An 18935-nucleotide genomic window follows, 5' to 3' on the forward strand; every position below is an offset into this window, starting at 1 on the left:
TTTGGGCAGAGCTATATGCTTTGTTTGACAATAATCTACTATAATTTTCTCATTTCAAAAACCAGCACCTGGATGGCTCAGTTGGTTGAGTGTCCGACTTCGACTCAGGTCATGATCTCACAGTTTGTGGGTTCCGGCCCCGCATTGGGCTCTATGCTGACAGCACAGAGCCTGGAGCCTGCTTCAAGGCTTCAGGTTCTCTCTCTCTCTCTCTCTCTCTCTCTCTCTCTCTCTCTCCTCCTCCTCCTCCTCCTCCCCCATCTCAAAAATAAACATTAACTTTTTTTTTTAAATCCAATGCCTTTAATTCTGATTTTATGCCTTAATCTTTATAAAATAGTTCATTTCTCCTATGTAAGTTAAATTGAGTCATTTCATTTTCCTATTTTGCTTGTCAGTGTGAAATATTTAAAATGAGTACATGGACTTCTCAATTCTTCTCAACAAATTAAGGACTGTTATACCTTATTTTAGCTTTTAATTCTAATCAATCTTTTGTAGTGAACCAAGTGACCAAATAAGACATAATCACTAAGATTTCACTGAATCCTTATATAGTGACAGCACTATTGCATATGTTCTGCTTACATTTCCATTTTTCCCATCCACTCTGGTATTTAGGTTACTAGTTTGGGATTTGGTATTAAAACAACAGCCGTGTGTTGAAAGAAGTTCTAAAAAGCAGTCATATAGGTCCTTTACTGATTTGTCTATAAATCTGTTACTGAGGACACAGATTGTTACATTGTAGGGCATCTTTGAATGAAGTGATCTTTCTGATTAAACTAGAAGAAATGTTTGATTTGAGTAATTGGCTTGTTTAAAAGAAACTAGATGTTCCTCTTTCCATTATCTACCAGCAAACCTAGAAGAAAACATGTAGTCTATCACAACCAAACACATAGGATCTTATGACATATTTTGTGTACTAACCTCATCCAGACTTCATCCTAACATCCCTACTTCTAATATTGTTTTCCCCATTCGGTTATTCAGTTTTGTTTTTATTTTTAATTGTGATAAAACACATGTAACATAAAATTTACCATCTTACCCATTCTTTAAGTGTACAGTTCAGTAGCGTTAAGTATACTCATGTTACTCTACGGTCTATCTCCACAACTGTTTTCATCTGGCAAAACTAAAATTCCATTCTCTTAAAAAACTGCCTTTCCCTCTCACCTCAGACCCTGACAACCACCACTCTTCTTTCTCTTTCCATGAATTTATCTACTCTAGGTACCTCAAATAAGTATTTTCCTTTTTGTGATTGACTTATTTAACTTAGCATAATATCCTAAAGGTTCATCCATGTGGTAGCATGTGTAAGAATTCCTTTTCCTTTTAATGCTGAATAATATTTCATTTTATAAATATATATATATATGCATTATATGCATATGCATATGTATATATATGCATATATATACACACACACACACACACACACACACTACATTGTATATATCCACTCATCTGTCACACATGGGTTGCCTCCACCTTTTGGCTATTGTAAATAATATTGCTATGAATGTGAGGGTACATCTTCAAAGGCCTGCTTTCAATTCTTTTGGGTATTTACACAGAAGTGGAATTGCTGTAATTTCTTGAGGAACTACTATATTGTTTTCCATGGCAGCTGTACCATTTTATATCCCACAAACCATAAAGGTTCTGATTTTTCCACATCCTTGCCAGCACTTACTATTTTTTGGTTTTCTGAGGTAGTCACTCTAATGAGTGTGAGGTGGTATCTCACTGTGGTTTTGATTTGTCTTTCCTTAATGGTTAGTGATGTTGAGCATCTTTTCATATGCTTTTTGGCCATGTGTATACCTTCTTTGGGGAAATGTCTACTCAAGTATTTTGCCTGCTTTTAAATTGGGTTGTTTGTTTTTTCATTGTTGAATTGTAGAAGCTCCTTATATATTCTGGAAATTAACCCCTTAAAGATATATAATTTGCAAATATTTTCTCCCATCCCGTATGTTGCCTTTTCACTCTGTTGATAGTGTCCTTTGATGCACAGAAGTTTTTAATTTTGATATAGTCCAATTTATCTATTTTTCCTTTTGTTTCATGTGAGTTATTTTTACTTTGATTTAACTCCATAAGTATTCTATAAGCTGCCTTACACTCTTCCTAGAAGAGAATATAAATAATAATGTAGTCACTCACTCTTCAGTATTAGCTATCCTGTCATTTTCCTATGACAATTTAACTATTTGTACCTTGTTATGAACCTTTTTAATTCGTTAATGGCATGAATATAAACAAATAGGGCCTGCATATTTCAACAGAAGTAATGTATGTATGAAAACAATTTTTCATGGGCCTCCTGTATTTTTAACTGAGTGGCCCTTGCTCCTGACCATCTTTTTCAAAGATGATTGTGTGGTAGATGGCCTTGGAAGGAAAGGTAAGTCTGCTCACAGCCTTAGATAGTGGAGATAGTGTCTTCCTCTAGAATAAGGACAGGCACGTTTATAGCCCATTATAAAAAGATTTACATTTCTTAAACTCAGGATTCCTCTTTTGTAATGCAATCTACTGAATGTGAAGATGTCGCCTGGCTCTCTTTTCATTGTCATCTGGGAATTGTGGCTCAAGGAATCAGTACAACAAAAGACATAAACACCAGCTACTGCTATTGGTGTAAGAAACTGTCTTTTGTCTCCGGCCTTGGAAGTTCATGTCTTCTCTGAGCATCCATGAAACTGTCAGACTAACTTGTTAGCTTGCAAGTAGAGAAAAACTCAAACGCTTCATGGTGCTTGGCAACATATTATAAGGATTTTTGTGAATATACTTGGAAGTCATTTAGCCTAATCTCCTACTCAGTCAAGACTTTCTTCTACACATCTTGACAGATGGCATTCTAAATATCACTTAAATGATTCCAGTAAAAGGAAAACTCTTCTCAAAACCTATTGCATCATTGGTCCCTCCTTATGTGAACTGAACTATTTATAACTTCATAATACTGGGTTTTGCCTAGCCTCATCTGGTATTGCATAGAAGAATTATTCTGTTTTCTACATGACAGTTCTTTGTATTTGAAAGTACTTGCTTATTCTCCACGAATCTTATTTAGCTCTCTAGACTTATCATTTTCGTTCTGTATCATCACACACTATGTTCTCCAGACCCACTAGACACTCTAGACACCACTACAGTATGGTGATAATTCTCACAGATGCTCAGAACTATAGATGAATTCAATAGACTATATGGTTAAGGCACAATTTAGAGAAAATATCATTTATTATTCGGACAGAATGCATTTGATTGATTTAACATAAGTTTTATGTACAGTTTTTGTAGTTCTGTCGTAGTGCCACACTTAGCTTACGATTAAAATATTCAGACTTTTTCCGCGTGGTCACTCTCAAATCACGATTGTATTTGGCAACTTATTTTTTAAATCTATAACATAAGGTTTTTATTTTTAACCAGTCCGGATCATTTTGAATTTTGCTTCTGTCATCAGTGACATTAGTTCCTTGTTAGATAAAATTTATGCCATCTGAAAATTTTATAGACATCCTTTCAATCACTTAATCTTAGTCACTAATGGAAATATTGTCCACAAAAAAAGGCTAAGGACAAGCCATTAAATTCCTTCTTTCATAATAACACAGACCATACTTCAATATTATTGATCAGTTGTCTGGCCAGTTATAATTTACTGAATGATGCCATTATCTAGCATAAATGTCACCATTTTATCCACAAGAATATCATGGTTTGGTGAAATTAAAATAATCCACATTTTTGGAATTCTCTAGATCTACCAACTATTTCTAAAAAAAATATTTCAGTACCTTACTATGAAAGTAAGAGGAGTGTCATTCAGGAGGATGAATCAATGCTAATTTACCTTACTACTGACCAAGTAAGGTAAAGAGAGCTGGATTTAGGCATCTTTGCCTAAACAAGAAATTGATTTTCTGATCCCTAATTGCATACAAAGCCAAAGCCATAAGCCCCTGAAGGAGTAATAGCTAACCTTCTCATTCACATATCCTAACAAAAATCCATGTCTTCTGGTGGAGAAATAGAAGCAAAACACATCTGTCTCTGGGGAAATATATAGGAAACTCTCACACCTCCATTGTGACTTTTTGGTGCAGTTGGAAATATGCTATATTTTTATAGTGGTGATGGTTATAAACTTGCCAAAATGCATCAAACTATACACTTTAAAAAGGTGAATACTACAGTGTGTAAATTAAGCTTCATAAAACTGATTTAAATAAAAGTATATTAAAGTAAGTTAATTTTCTAAAAATTAGAGAATAAAGATGAGAACAAAGAACATGAAATCAATATTGCTTTTAAAAACAAACTTAATTTTGAAATGGTAATCATTACCATTAAAATATAGGTCTAAAAAGATGTCCCAAGGAAAATGAATTAAACAGAGGTACCTATTTAGTAGTTTTATCTAGATCATTAAAAACCTCGTAAGTTCTCTTATAGCAGTTTCTAATAATATGTAACAAATGAAGAATGTATTATTTCTTCCACATGCCATTAAAATGTTTGCTAACTTCATCATGTATTACTCGTAATGTAAATGAAAAGCAGAAATGTACAACATATTCCCTGTTTGCATTGTAATAAAATGAGAAATTAGCAATAAGAGCTATAAGAAAAACTACCCTTTGGAAATTGAACAACACTATCCTAAATAATTTTTCAATCGAAGAAGAATACGAATCTATAATTAGAGACTAAGGAAAAAAAATTATGAGAATAAAATATACTCTATCATTCTTAAGTATATAGTCAAGGCTAAAATCAGTTTAAAAAATCATAGCTGTAGATTCTTCCTTTATTTAGAAAGAAAACGTAAATAGATTGAATATTAAGTGAAATTAAGAAGAGAAATAATAAAATCTAGAGAGGACAAAAATGAATTAATAAATATAAAAGTAGAAATGAATGAACTGAAAGACAGGAAGAACAGACTGAATGGCTAAATCTAAGGTTCTGGCAACTCAATACTAGCATAATATTTTATAAAAATCACAGAATAATAATAATAATAATAATAATATCACTTTATTTTTATGTTTGTTCACTTTTGTCCTGGATATAGTTCTGTTCTATTATTCACTTTCTTAATTCTTTAATATTCTGTTTATTAATTTCAATGTCCTTTTGAATCAGTAATTAATAGAAATCATCCCTGCAAAAAGTCAAAAGACAAAGTCCACAAGATCATGTTGATAAAATCAAAGGATATTTGAAAAATTTCTTGAGGGAGGAGCCAAGATGGTGGAACAACATGGAAGTTTTTTGCGTCTCATGTCCATGAAATACAGCCAGATCAACACTAAACCATCCAACACACCTAGACAACTGATTTGAGGATTAACACAACAATCTGCACAACCTGAACCACAGAACTCAGCAGGTATGTGGCGCGGATAAGTGAACTGGGGGAGAGAGAAGCCATGGAGAGGAGGGAGCTGTTTTTGCTTGTGGAGAGAGGATGGAGACAGGGGAGAATATGGGAAAAGCACCACCACCCCCAAAAGCAGCTGGAGAGAAAGTGGAAAAGTGGAAACAGCTGCAGGGACTGAACTAAAAGGGGAGAAAGGAGAAAGGAAAGGGTTTAAAATCCATTAAGACTATAAACGGGGAGCACAGAGTCTGAAACTCTGCAGCTCACAGCTCAATAATAGGTGGTGCTCTGATGGGAAGGGCAAATCCCCAGGGACAGAGTGGAGTCCAGGAAGTCCTCAGGCCACACGGGGAGAGGTGGTTCCCTTCTGGGAGGACATATGGTAGAGGCTGTGTGACAGCCCCCCCCCCGTTCCCCCCCCCTCCCCGCCACCAGGCAAAGTGCTAGCAGACCCTGGAGAACAGCCACAGTTGCTGGTGCTGGAACAAGGTTGTTAGGGTGAAGCCTGGTGCCAGATGCGTGTTGAGATTTTCCATAATCCCTGAAACACTGCTGCCACAGCGAATTTTTTCATGCGCACGTGAACTTTTTCTGGGGCGGGCTGGCAATCCAGGCCTTCCTAAAGAAGGAAGAAAGGTCTCTGATACACAACCTAAACTTATACCTTAAAGAGCTGGAAAAAGAACAGCAAATAAATCCCAAAACCAGCAAAAGACAGGGAATAATAAAGATTAGAGCAGAAATCAATGCTAGTGAAACCAAAACAAACAACAACAACAACAACAACAACAAAAAACAAAAAAACAGTAGAACACATCAATTGAAACCAGAAGCTGGTTCTTTGAAAGAATGACAAAATTGATAAATCACTAGCCAGTTTGATCAAAAAGAAAAAGGAAAGGACCCAAATAAATAAAATCAAGAATGAAAGAGAAGAGATTATACTCTAATAAAATGGGCGATCTGGAAGAAATGGACAAGATCCTAGAAACATATACACTAACAAAACTGAAACAGAAGAAATAGAAAATTTGAACAGACCTGTAACCAGTAAGGAAATTGAATTAGTAATCAAAAATCTCCCAACAAACAAGAGTCCAGGACCAGATGGCTTTCTAGGGGCATTCTACCAAACATTTAAGGAAGGGTTAACACCTATTCTCTTGAAGCTGTTCCAAAAAATAGAAATGGAAGGAAAACTTCCAAACTCTATGAAGCCAGCATTACCTTGATTCCAAAACCATACAAAGACCCCACTAAAAAGGAGAACTATAGACTAATTTCCCTGATGAACATGGACGCAAAAATCCTCAATAAGATATTAGCTGACCGGATCCAACAATACATTAAAAAAAATTATTCACCACGACCAAGTGGAAATTATACCTGAGATGCAGGACAGGTTCAATATCCAGAAAACATCAATGTGATTCATCATATCAATAAAAGAAAGGACAAGAACCACATGACCCTCTCAATAGATGCAGAGAAAGCATTTGACAAAATACACCATCCTTTCTTGATAAAAACCATCAGGAAGGTAGGGATAGAAGGATCATACCTCGAGATCATAAAAGCCATACATGAAAGACCCAATGCTAATATCATCCTCAATGGGGAAAAACTGAGAGCTTTCCTCATGAGGTCAGGAACAAGACAGGGATGTCCACTCTCACCACTGTTATTCAACATAGTATTGGAAGTCTTAGCCTCAGCAATCAGACAACACAAAGGAATAAAAGGCATCCAAACTGGCCAGGATGAGGTCAAACTTTCATTCTTCACAGATGACATGATACTCTATATGGAAAACCCAAAAGATCCCGCCAAAAAACTACTAGAACTGATCCATGAATTGAGCAAAGTGGCAGGATATAAAATCAATGCACAAAAATCAGTTGCATTCCTATACACAATAATGAAGCAACAGAAAGAGAAATCAAGGAATCGATCCCATTTACAATTGCACCAAAACCCATAAAATACCTAGGAATAAATCTAACCAAAGAGGTGAAAAATCCATACACTGAAAACTATAGAAAGCTTATGAAAGATATTGGAGAAGACACAAAAAAACTGGAAAAATATTCCATGCTCCTGGATAGGAAGAACGAATATTGTTAAAATATCAATACTATCCAAGGCAATCTACATATTCAAGCAATACCTATTAAAATAACACCAGCATTCTTCACTAGAGCTAGAACAAACAATCCTAAAATTTGTATGGAACCAGAAAAGATCCTGAATAGCCAAAGCAATCTTGAAAAAGAAAACCAAAGCTGGAGGCATCATAATCCCGGACTTTAAGCTATACTACAAAGCTGTAATCATCAAGACAGTATGGTATTGGCACAAAAACAGACACTCAGATCAATGGAACAGAATAGAGAACCCAGAAATGGACCCACAAACGTATGGCCAACTAATATTTGACAAAGCAGGAAAGAATATTCAGTGGAATAAAGACAGGCTTTTCAGCAAGTGGCGCTGGGAAAACTGGACAGCGACATGCAGGAAAATGAACCTGGACTGCTTTCTTACACCTTACACAAAAATAAACTCAAAATGGATGAAAGACCTAAATGTAAGACAGGAAGCCATCAAAATCCTCGAGGAGAAAGCAGGCAAAAACATCTTTGACCTCAGCCGCAGCAACTTCTCACTCAACACGTCTCCGGAGGCAAGGGAAACAAAAGCAAACATCAACTATTGGGACCTCATCAAAACAAAAACCTTCTGCACATCAAAGGAGGCAATCAGCAAAACCAAAAGGCAACTGACAGAATGGGAGAAGATATTTGCAAATGACATATAAGATAAAGGCTTAGTATCCAAAATGTATAAAGAACTTACCAAACTCAACACCCAAAAAACAAATAATCCAGTGAAGAAATGGGCAAAAGACATGAATAGACACTTCTCCAAAGAAGACATCAGATGGCCACTGACACATGAAAAACATCCCTCATCATCAGGGAAATACAAATTAGAACCACAATGAGATACCACCTCACACCTGTCAGAATGGCTAACATGAACAACTCAGGCAACAACAGATGTTGGCGAGGATGCGGAGAAAGAGGATCTCTTTTGCACTGTTGGTGGGAATGCAGACTGGTGCAGCCAGTCTGGAAAATAGTGTGGAAGTTCCTTAAGGAATTAAAAATAGAACTGCCCTATGACTCAGTAATTGCCCTACTAGGTATTTATCCAAGGGATACAGGTGTGCTGTTTCGAAGGGACATATGGACCCCAATGTTTATAGCAGCACTATCAACAATAGCCAAAGTATGGAAAGAGCCCAAATGTCCAATGGTCGATGAATAGATAAAGATGTGGTATATATATACATATGTGTATATGTATATGTATATGTATATATATATGTATACGTGTATGTATATATATGTATATGTATATGTATATGTATATATATGTATATGTGTATATATATATCTGTATATATATATATGTATATATATACCAAATCTTCTTTATCTATTCTAGATATCTTCTATATCTATATCTATCTATCTATCTATCTATCTATACACACACACACACACACACACACACACACACACACACTGGAGTATTACTCAGCAATCAAAAAGAATGAAATCTTGCCATTTGCAACTACATGGATGGAACTAGAGGGTATTATGCTAAGCGAAATTAGTCAGAGAAAGACAAAAATCATATGACTTCACTCATATGAGGACTTTAAGATGTAAAACAGATGAACATAAGGGAAGGGAAGCAAAAATAATATAAAAACAGGGAGGGGGACAAAACAGAGAACAAACTGAGGGTTACTAGAAGGGTTGTGGGAGGGAGGATGGGCTAAATAGGTAAGGGGCATTAAGAAATCTACTCCTGAAATCATTGTTGCACTATATGCTAACTAATTTGGATGTAAATTTAAAAAATAAATTAAAAGTAAAAAAAAAAAAACTATTCCCAAGAAACTACAACTTAAATCAAGATCCAACTTGGAGTTATATCTCACAAGCTTACATTTGACAATATTGAACTTCACCAGAGCTTTGTGCTCATAAAAAATAGCGTTAGTAAAGAAATCCCCACCCATTTGTTTTCCTGAGAAATGGCTAATCCACAGAGGATGCCCGGCTCCTCCACATTTCAAGATTAGACCTAGTCTAAAAAGTGGAGACTGTTTCTCAGTGACTCAGATAAGCCCCATCTTCATCCTTTCTTATCATTCTCATAAGACCCTGGATGACTCAGGCCCTCTTTATTTTCTTTGAGGTAATTCTCATTAGTGAACATTCTAACAATTACAATAGCCTGATTAAGAAAATCTCCTTAACTGCCAGGTGCATTTTATCTTTCAGAGTTTGGTACTGTGACTCAGATGAGATTGATCCTCTCCTTTGGATCCCTGCTTACTCCATCCTTGTAAATGGGTCTTCTTAGAGACCTTTGCATTCTGTTCCTGATGGGTGGTCTGGGCTCTCCTAGGGTCTCTGATATCATACTAAGGATTTGATTTTGATTTAGAGTACTCACTTGATTTCTGGTGCCACTCCTTTGATTTCATGGTCTGACCACTTGGTGATTCCTATAAATGGATTGATGGTTCATAGAGATCTTATTTCTTTTGAGTGAAAGACAATAAAAAATCTATTTTGTGAAGAAAAAAATAAAAATAAATAAAAATTTTAAAAAAGGACATTAGGCAGTTCTTCTCTTCCAGAAATTAAGGTGTATTTTAAAGTGACAGTATTAATTTTTTTAAGCTTATTTATTTATTTATTTAGAGAGAGAGAGAGAGAGAGAGAGAGAGCAAGCACAAGCAAGGGAGGGGCAGAGAGAAGGAGAGACAGAATCCCAAGCGGACTCTGCACCATTGGCAGCGGGGCAGAGACTGATGCAGGGCTCAAACTCACAAACTATGAGATCATGAACTAAGCCAAGATGAAGAGGCCAGCGTTTAAATGCCTGGGCCATCCAGGCACCACTAAAGTGACGATAATTGAAACAATTTGTGCTGCATAGAACAAATTGTAAGATACAAAGAACACGTAGAACAAGTGTAAGATACAAAGTGCAGCCACGGATCCAACTTAGTGCATGTAAACTTAGTATGTAATAGAGGTGGCATATCAATCACTGAGAGAAAGATAAATTATTTGACAAGTGAATTGAGACACTTCAAATAATCACCAGAAGAGACTTACATTCTGGATTTACAACAATATTATGACCTTAGGACTTAATAAAACAAGTGCAGATGCATGCATGCACACAAATCAAATTATGTGAACTTTAATATAAAAGATTAATTCCAAAGCACTCACAAATGCAAATCATAAAAAGCATAAGATATACCACAGCCAACAAATTGATAAAGAAAATATGCCTTTATCTATTATAATATTTATTATTTTACATGATCTCATTCTGTTAGAATAGTGCTAGTCAATTGAATGAGCAATCATGGCCTGTTACTAACACTCCCCCCATTCTTCTGACCAAAATTCAATGAGTTCTATAATTTAATATTTAACATGATCTTGTTTTTTTGTTTGTTTGTTTGTTTGTTTAACAAAAGCCCTATCAACATAGCTAAATCAGAGTCATTTCTTCGGTAATAAAATCAGACCATCAGCACAGAGTTCTTCCCTCTCTGATTAGAATTGCAGGGATATTGGGCTTTTTGTTGGTTTACTTGTTTTTTCACTTTAACGCCAGATTGTCCATTTTGGTCCTAGACTGCCTCCTCAATAATTATGAGAGCCAAAAATAATAAATTGCCAAAAATAATATCTCATCTCAAATTTCTAAACATTCTTTTATGATTATAACTCCACCACTCAGGGTAGACTGGGTCCAGATCTTCTTTGGGTCTATCAGGTAAAGCTGTGATTCACATGGTACAGTGTGAGGTGATGTTATTGTTAAAAGAAACCATTCCAGTCTACCAATAGTGATTTCTAAGCTCATGTTCTCTACTTTTATTTTTTCAACATCAGAAAGAGGACTTGTAATTACAAACAATTTTTTTAATCTATCATTTTTCTAAAGTCACACTGAAACAATTCCTAGGTTGTTTACCTCATCAAACCTCACTATCCATGAAAATCTTCTTCTCCACCTACATCCCAAACTATTTTTGATGACTCTTCCTCTCCTTCCTCCCTCTTTTACTAAACCTTTCCCTCATTACTTCTCTTGCCCCCCACACTCCATCCTTCTCTCAGGTCTGCATTTTTGTCAAAAGAATTTGTCTGACAAAGCAAGATTCTTAGAGAATAGCTCAGCAATGCCAGAACACTACATCATGGGCAATGAGATGTCAAAAGCTAGAAACATCCATTCAGTAAGGATTTCGTCCCATCACATTTGTAGGAACTTAGTAAAAATGCACAAGTGAATGAATGATTACAAAGAGAGAGGGAAGAATTAGCTATAATGTGGAAGAAAAAATTCTATTTAGTCAGAAGACCTAGGCCCTTGACAGAACTCTGATCTTATTCCCTCTGATCTACTTTTACAAAATTACTTTTACAAGGATAAAATGCATAAACATACCTTGTAACTGTACTCTTTTTCTGAATTAGCATAAGTTATTAGTATTCAGTACTGATATGGAATGAATTCATGTAATAGTTTTTAAATTTCCAACACTTCAATCAGAAATCACCAAAGGAAATGATCTGTGTTCTTGGGGTTTAATGCATTCATTGTACAAATTGTTAATCATAGGGTAAAGTAAAACTTCGCTAACTTAGGCCCCTCTAATTCAGAAATCATCATACGAAAAGCCATCTGTGTAATATGAAGTACTGTGGCTAGGGACAGGAAACACAATAAACCTGAAACTTTCTTCCACTAATTTATTGTATATGATTTAGAAAGGTCCCATAACCTCCCTGGTTTCTGTTAACTTGTGTTTAAAGTGAGCTAAATTATTCAGTCAAGCCATCTTATCATCATATAATTCTATGATTCTACATGGGCCAAATAGATGATTCTTTTCTACTTTATTCTGTCTAGAAGCAATGGATCTGGGAAAGGAATTATTTTTGTTGGCATGTTTTTTTAATCTGGACATGACTAGGCTTCAGGGATCACATGAATTCGCTAAATTTGGGCACTTATGTTGTGTGCATTTTTCTGGGTAGAGGTACATAGCTTACATGTGACTCTCAAAAAGCTCTGTGAACTTCTCAAAAAAGATTAAAAACCACTTACTTCAATAATGAATTAATGCCAAGTGATTCACATTTAACTTGTAAAAAACAGGCTCACAAGAAGTTTGCTTAATAATACTGTGTTGGTTCTATAACACTCTGTATCCCACATCAGTAACACAACACACTGTTACTATAAGCTACATTTCAAACTTCCATTAATAGCTCTGTCCCCACTTGGTGATGGGCCATGGACTACATCTGTCTAGTTCATCTCATTATATCAAATACCTTAAACGGTGCTTAGCTCTCAGTGAATCAAAGAAGTGAAATGTCTGCCAGTTTATCTCTAGGGGAGAAGATAGCTGGGGAATGATCATCTTTTCTTCTGGGCATGGATTGAGATTCCAGAACTCAGATGATGGAAAAATAAGCAAGTAAAGATAGATAATCTTATCCTCAAGCCAAGCCTTGTAATTTCAATAAAGAAGAAATGGAAACCCAAAATGAGTAAGGGCTAACCAAAAGTGGCAAGGTCAAGACTCAAGTCCTTAACCAATGGTACATGATTCCTTTTATGCCACTACATTGTCCAGCTGAAGGAAGACACAGAACCTAATTATTTTTTTAGTACAAATAAACATGTCACCCAAATTCCAGTTCCTTTCTTTTAACTGAAATTCAATAACTAACTCCTCCATTATAAATACACATTACCATAAATAACCTCTGATTTTTACCTGATTTATTAACATTAAAAAATAAAATAACATGTCTTATTGTAATATAAGTTGTATTCAAATTTTTTGTCACTGTCATATCTACAGAAGATACTAGGTGCTATAAATAAAATTACTTTTATCATGCAAACTTAATTAGTTTTCAACTTGTTTATTTGTCTTAACTGACAGTTACAGGAGGAAAAGGACATCATTCATTAGTATCTTTTAAAATATATAGTACATAAAATTGAATACATGTTATTTCGTTCCTATACACTTCTGGTAATTGACCTTTAAAACCTAATAACATTTACATTTCTTTTTATCTTTTTACAGGAGTATTGTTTTAAACCCAGCTTATTTCCGAAATCATCTTCGCCAGGCAACAGTGTTTAGATGTCTGGAGAGATATTCAGAAGCTGCTCGGTATGTTTGCTATAACTTTTGTGAAGATTTATTTCAAGTTAAATTAATTTTATTCTCAGCTTCTGGTAATAGCATAATAGAACTTTCCATTTCTCTCATGGAGCATGATTTTACCAGAATTATTGTCTTATAAACGTCAAACCAACAATTATTGACTATCTTTTTCTTTAATTAAAGCCATTCTATGTTCATAACTCTTTGTAAAATTCAAACTTTCCAGCCATGAGGTCACTGATGATGATGGGAAAACTTCCAGGGAAGACTAGAAATGAACTTGACCTCTGCTCTCAAGTAGGTTCCTGGTCCTTGTCATAATGACACAATTCTGTAACTCTCTCTTTCTTGAGTTCTGGAAATGAAATCCAACCACATGAAAAAGACCTCAGGAGTGCTCTTTCTAGAGGACATGGCATCAGTTATAATGCCAAGGGTTGTTAGAGCTGTCCCAACATTTTGCCTCCTAGACCCCAATATGTTTTATAAAAATCTAACAAAACCGATTTTGATATTCTCATCCCCAGAACGTAGACTTATGGCAAAAAAAAAAATTGTAAGAATTATGCAACAGCTTCGGTGTCACACTCGAAATTCCTTCTCACCTATGACAACCAAGGCATTTTTCCTTCTCAGATCAAGCTCATCATATTAGACTCCTCTTCCCTTTGATGAATTTTCGTCATCTCCTAAGGTATAGCTACCTGTTATTTCTTACTTGTCGACTGTAGTATTCCAAGAATTTAGCAAGAAGATCTGAGTGGTTTCTACATTTAACTCCAAGCACAACTCCTAGGGAGATATCTGCAGTAATAGGATGAGAAACCTAGGTTGCTGGTAGTTATTGTCTTTAGAACCTTTAAAAATAACACTTTTTTGGAAAGTGAAGTTTAAGGAATTTAAATGGATAATAAAATGGTTCCAAAAAATTAATACCATAAAGTTGACATGAATTCCGTATTGTATAAGAAGGTCCTAGGAGTTACCAAAACTGAATTAAGTGATGGATATGGAAGGCAGAATTAATCCCAACTATACTGACTTTGCAGTCAAACAACTAATATGCCACAACATCTATTTACCTGTGTGTTAATGTGTGTTTTAAAAAATGAAAATAGATCTTTATCTATCAATCTTTTTTTACATTCTATTTTTCCTTATACTTTTCTCTAATGTATTCCATCGAATGTGCTCACTTATGACTTCTTCCTAAATTTATTTTCTCCACTGACTTGCCTCTGTGACTTTCTTTCCACCCACATACTTTTCCTAACTATGTGAATGAGAGGGAATTTTAGGAGGTGATGGTAAGCTTCCCTCTGTCCCATACTTTAAAAAAAAAAAAAAGTCCCTAGCTACAAATGAAACCAATAGGTTCAGCATAAACAGATACCACTATCTGTAAAATGATTTTTTGTTTGTTTGGTTTTTTTTCTGAGACACCTGTGTGGCTCAGTCAGTTAAGTGTCTGGCTCTTGATTTTGACTCAGGTCATGATCTCAGGGTTCATGAGTTTAGCCCCGCATCGGGTTCTTCACTGATGGCAGGGAACTTGCTTGAGATTGTCTCTCTCTCTCTATCTCTATCTCTGCCACTCCCTGTTCATGCGCTTGCTCTCTCTCTTTCTCTCTCTCTCTCCCTCTCAAAATAAGTAAAATAAACATTAAAAAAATTTAATAGATTTTGCTAAGAGGTGGTTTATTAATGTGTGTTCTGAATCTAATCAAAAGATCAATAGAAGGGGCGCCTGGGTGGCTCAGTCGGTTGAGCGTCCCACTTCGGCTCAGGTCATGACCTCGCAGTTTGTGAGTTCAAGCCCTGCGTCGGGCTCTATGCTGACGGCTCAGAGCCTGGAGCCTGCTTCGGATTCTGTGTCTCCCTCTCTCTGCCCCTTCCCCATTCATGCTCTGTCTCTCTCTATCTCTCAAAAATGAATAAACGTTTTAAAAAAATTTTTTTAAACAAAACAAACAAACAAACAAACAAAAAAGATCAATAGAAGAAGGCTAGATGCAACTTCAGAACTAGATTTCAACTAGTAAAAAACGGCTAATGGTGTTCTCCGAGCCAGCTGGTACGGACTCTAGAAAGTCAATTGTTAAATATTCTGGAATTTGGGGAGAGCCAGTTATAAAAGTAGAGGAGAAATTAGCAATGCTGGGAGAATTTACATTGTGGAAATTGGCAAATGCTACAAATCCTGGATTTTTTGGTGTGGGTGAGAGCCAGATTACCAGTATATCATAGACTATAGCTTAATTGTACCAAGCATGATTGAGTTAAAGTTATGACAAAAAATCTTTATGGGTCCTAAAATAAACAAACAATGAGAACTTGAAAATTAGGAATTTGTCAGTATTTGCCATGTAAAATTGGAACTGAATATCCATTGTCCTTGATATGTATATCCCTGCAGTGGAATAAGCATATCTGTTTAATATCATGGGATTACTGACCTGACAATATTCCTTGAGGAAATTCCTGATAATTGTTGGAACTTTGCTGGCATAGACTTTCCTACAGAGAAGCAGATGCAATTAATTTCAGATACATGTGTCTGTCATCTTGGTTTTCTTTGGAATTATAGTTCTCAATATACAGTATTACTCATTATGTTTTCCCCAAGGGAAAGAATGCTATGCACCATGAACATGAATATCATATAGTCCCTTAGTAATTAGGTTTTTACTATAAAACAATAAGTACAAATCAATATATAGAACATTCATGTTTATCAATTAAATTCTTGGAGATAGTTTAGTTCAGTCCTCTTACAAGAATATTATATTAAAATTCACTGGAAAAGCCAACACGTCAAAGTTATTTCCTCTAAAATGCCAAGTAGTCATGTTTCTGAAATTGAAAGACACTTACCAAATTTAAAAAAAAGGCCATTACTATGTGACTTTGGAAATCTGAAAACCATAATTCACAGTGCAGTGGATTATCTCGTTCTGATTCAAGTTAGAATATTTATAACCAGTCCCTAGAAATTGGGCCAGCTAAGGTTTTCTGAGCCTAACCAGCTCCTCTGAGAAAGGAATACCTAGTGAATAGGCCAGAAAAGATCTCCAGGGCAGCCTCATAAAAGCCCAGATTCTCAACCAGAGAGACTAGAAAAAATGCTATAACCTATTGAATGGAAGGTATTAGTCAACTTTACAACAATGAACAAGAATATATAGATGATAGAAAATGAATAAAAATAGGGATATTTTATTTTGGTTTAGGTTCTACAGGGATGCTGGTCATCCTTGAGCAGACAACTGGCACTGGTTAACTGAGGAAAGCACATTTTCAAACCATAAATCTAAATTGAGATTGCTGTAACTCCTCAAGAAACAGCCAACCTGTGAGGCTTTACCTGAAGTAACAAGTACCCTAGCTCTTTAATACCTCTGTTTCAATGCAATGAAAGTATATGTGTTGAAGTAGAATGTCCTTGCTCAAATCTGTCTTTTCTCCCCCAACACACACACACACACACACACACACACACACACACACATCATTTGGCACTACCTTCATAAGAAAGATGGTAAGACAAGAAAAATATGCTGAGATGTGAAACAAAAGACTATTTTGTGAAGAGAACTAATGGCTTTAAAAAAATTTTTTTTTATGTTTATTCATTTTTGAGAGAGACAGAGACAGAATGCGAGTGGGTTAGGGGCAGAGAGAGGAGACACAGAATCCAAAGCAGGCTCCAGGCTCTGAGCTGTCAGCACAGAGCCCGACGTGGAGCTCGAACTCACAAGCTGTGAGATCATGACCTGAGCCCAAGTCAGATGCTAAACCAACTGAGCCACCCAGGCGCCCTGGGAACTAATGACTTTTGATAATATGAATGGCATGTCTTTTATTTCTATTTGCTCAATGACTTTCACAGAGTTTGGCATATACCAAGCATTGGTTCAGGGTTTACAAATTAAATTAGCCAGTTTTGAGTTTATGATTAAGAACCATTTAGCTGCAGCAGTAAAGAGATGTTACATGAAATTTTTAGTACAACCCTGGTATAAAGATAAATATGAGAGTGTGCACATAATAGTTAAGTTATGGTAACAGTATCATGCCTTCTATAGTTAAGATCTATAAGGCAAAAAAAAAAAAAAAGATACTACACAGAATATTTAGTTAAGACCATGCTGTGTAGGAGGAAGCAAACAGAAGGTAATACCAAAGGGGAAAGTACAACCAAAGCTTCTATCCATCATTAAGGAGGAATTAGTTGTGTATTTATACATATATGAACTAGATGAGGGATACTAGAGCAGTAATAATACATTTAAATGCTCACAAATGGCAGGCTTATGGTGTGTGAAGGAGGCCAATAATAAGATAAAAGGGTTGTTGTATTACAGACAACTAGAGACCACAATCTACAATGACCATATAACTTATCTTTTAAACTTGTTAGTGAAAATGGGCACTATTAAGAAATACCAGGAAAACAGGCATAAAATAGGACTGCTATGAGCACACTGGCCATCTGGTCACCTACCACAGCCCTTCTGGAGGGAGTGGCCATATTCAAGTCCAGCTAATGTTGCTATAATCAAATGTAGGTTCAGTGTTGCAGATTTTTAAGTCTTCAAGAAATAATATTTTTCAGAACTTGGCAAGAAGAAATTTCTTAAATTTTAAATGCCAATTATTTCAAGTTTTTCAAATACTGTGTCATCTTAAAAAAACTGAAGTAGTTCCATAAAAATGTAACTCACTGATTTGTTGCAACAAATCTTGTCTGTTCTACCTTTTATTTATAATATTATTATTTAATAATACATTATATATAATACTGTGAGAAATCGATTAGATAATAAAATATGTACCTTTGCCCTTCTTAAAGTAATACACAAGCAATATGTTCCTGTTAATCCAAATCAAAACACAGTACTTTAAGATAAATTAATTCATGGCTACCATGATAAGCCAGATAGTAGAGTTAGTAGAAGTGGGAGTAGGTGAGTTTCTGGAGACCCAGCAAATGATTTGGGAGTTTGGTTTTATTGTTATTTTGTTATGAAAGCTAATCTTACTGGAAATTGGAAATGATGCATATATAAATCACAAACTTCCAAAGAAAAGAGTAATCCAAAAGTATATTTAAGTGTTTGTTCAGAAATCTAGTAACATAAAATAGTGGTATTGCTGTTGATAAGCAATCACTCTGGAGTAGTACTACAATAGCAAGCAGGAAGATACTGTGTCAGCTGT

At 35.5% G+C, this 18935-nt stretch overlaps 1 protein-coding gene across 2 annotated transcripts in view; it reads left to right on the forward strand.

Moving 5' to 3' along the window:
• The window catches only part of SPATA16 (spermatogenesis associated 16), a 241648-nt gene that overhangs the window by 106359 nt on the left and 116354 nt on the right, over nucleotides 1-18935 (forward strand). For both annotated transcript variants that reach the window (XM_015088572.3, XM_015088571.3), the window contains exon 4: nucleotides 13632-13721. In XM_015088572.3, the coding sequence (XP_014944058.1) occupies nucleotides 13632-13721 (90 nt within the window). The remainder of the gene's footprint in view (nucleotides 1-13631; nucleotides 13722-18935) is intronic.

Source organism: Acinonyx jubatus, chromosome C2, assembly GCF_027475565.1.
Source record: "Acinonyx jubatus isolate Ajub_Pintada_27869175 chromosome C2, VMU_Ajub_asm_v1.0, whole genome shotgun sequence".
In the NCBI taxonomy this organism is placed as follows: domain Eukaryota; kingdom Metazoa; phylum Chordata; class Mammalia; order Carnivora; family Felidae; genus Acinonyx; species Acinonyx jubatus.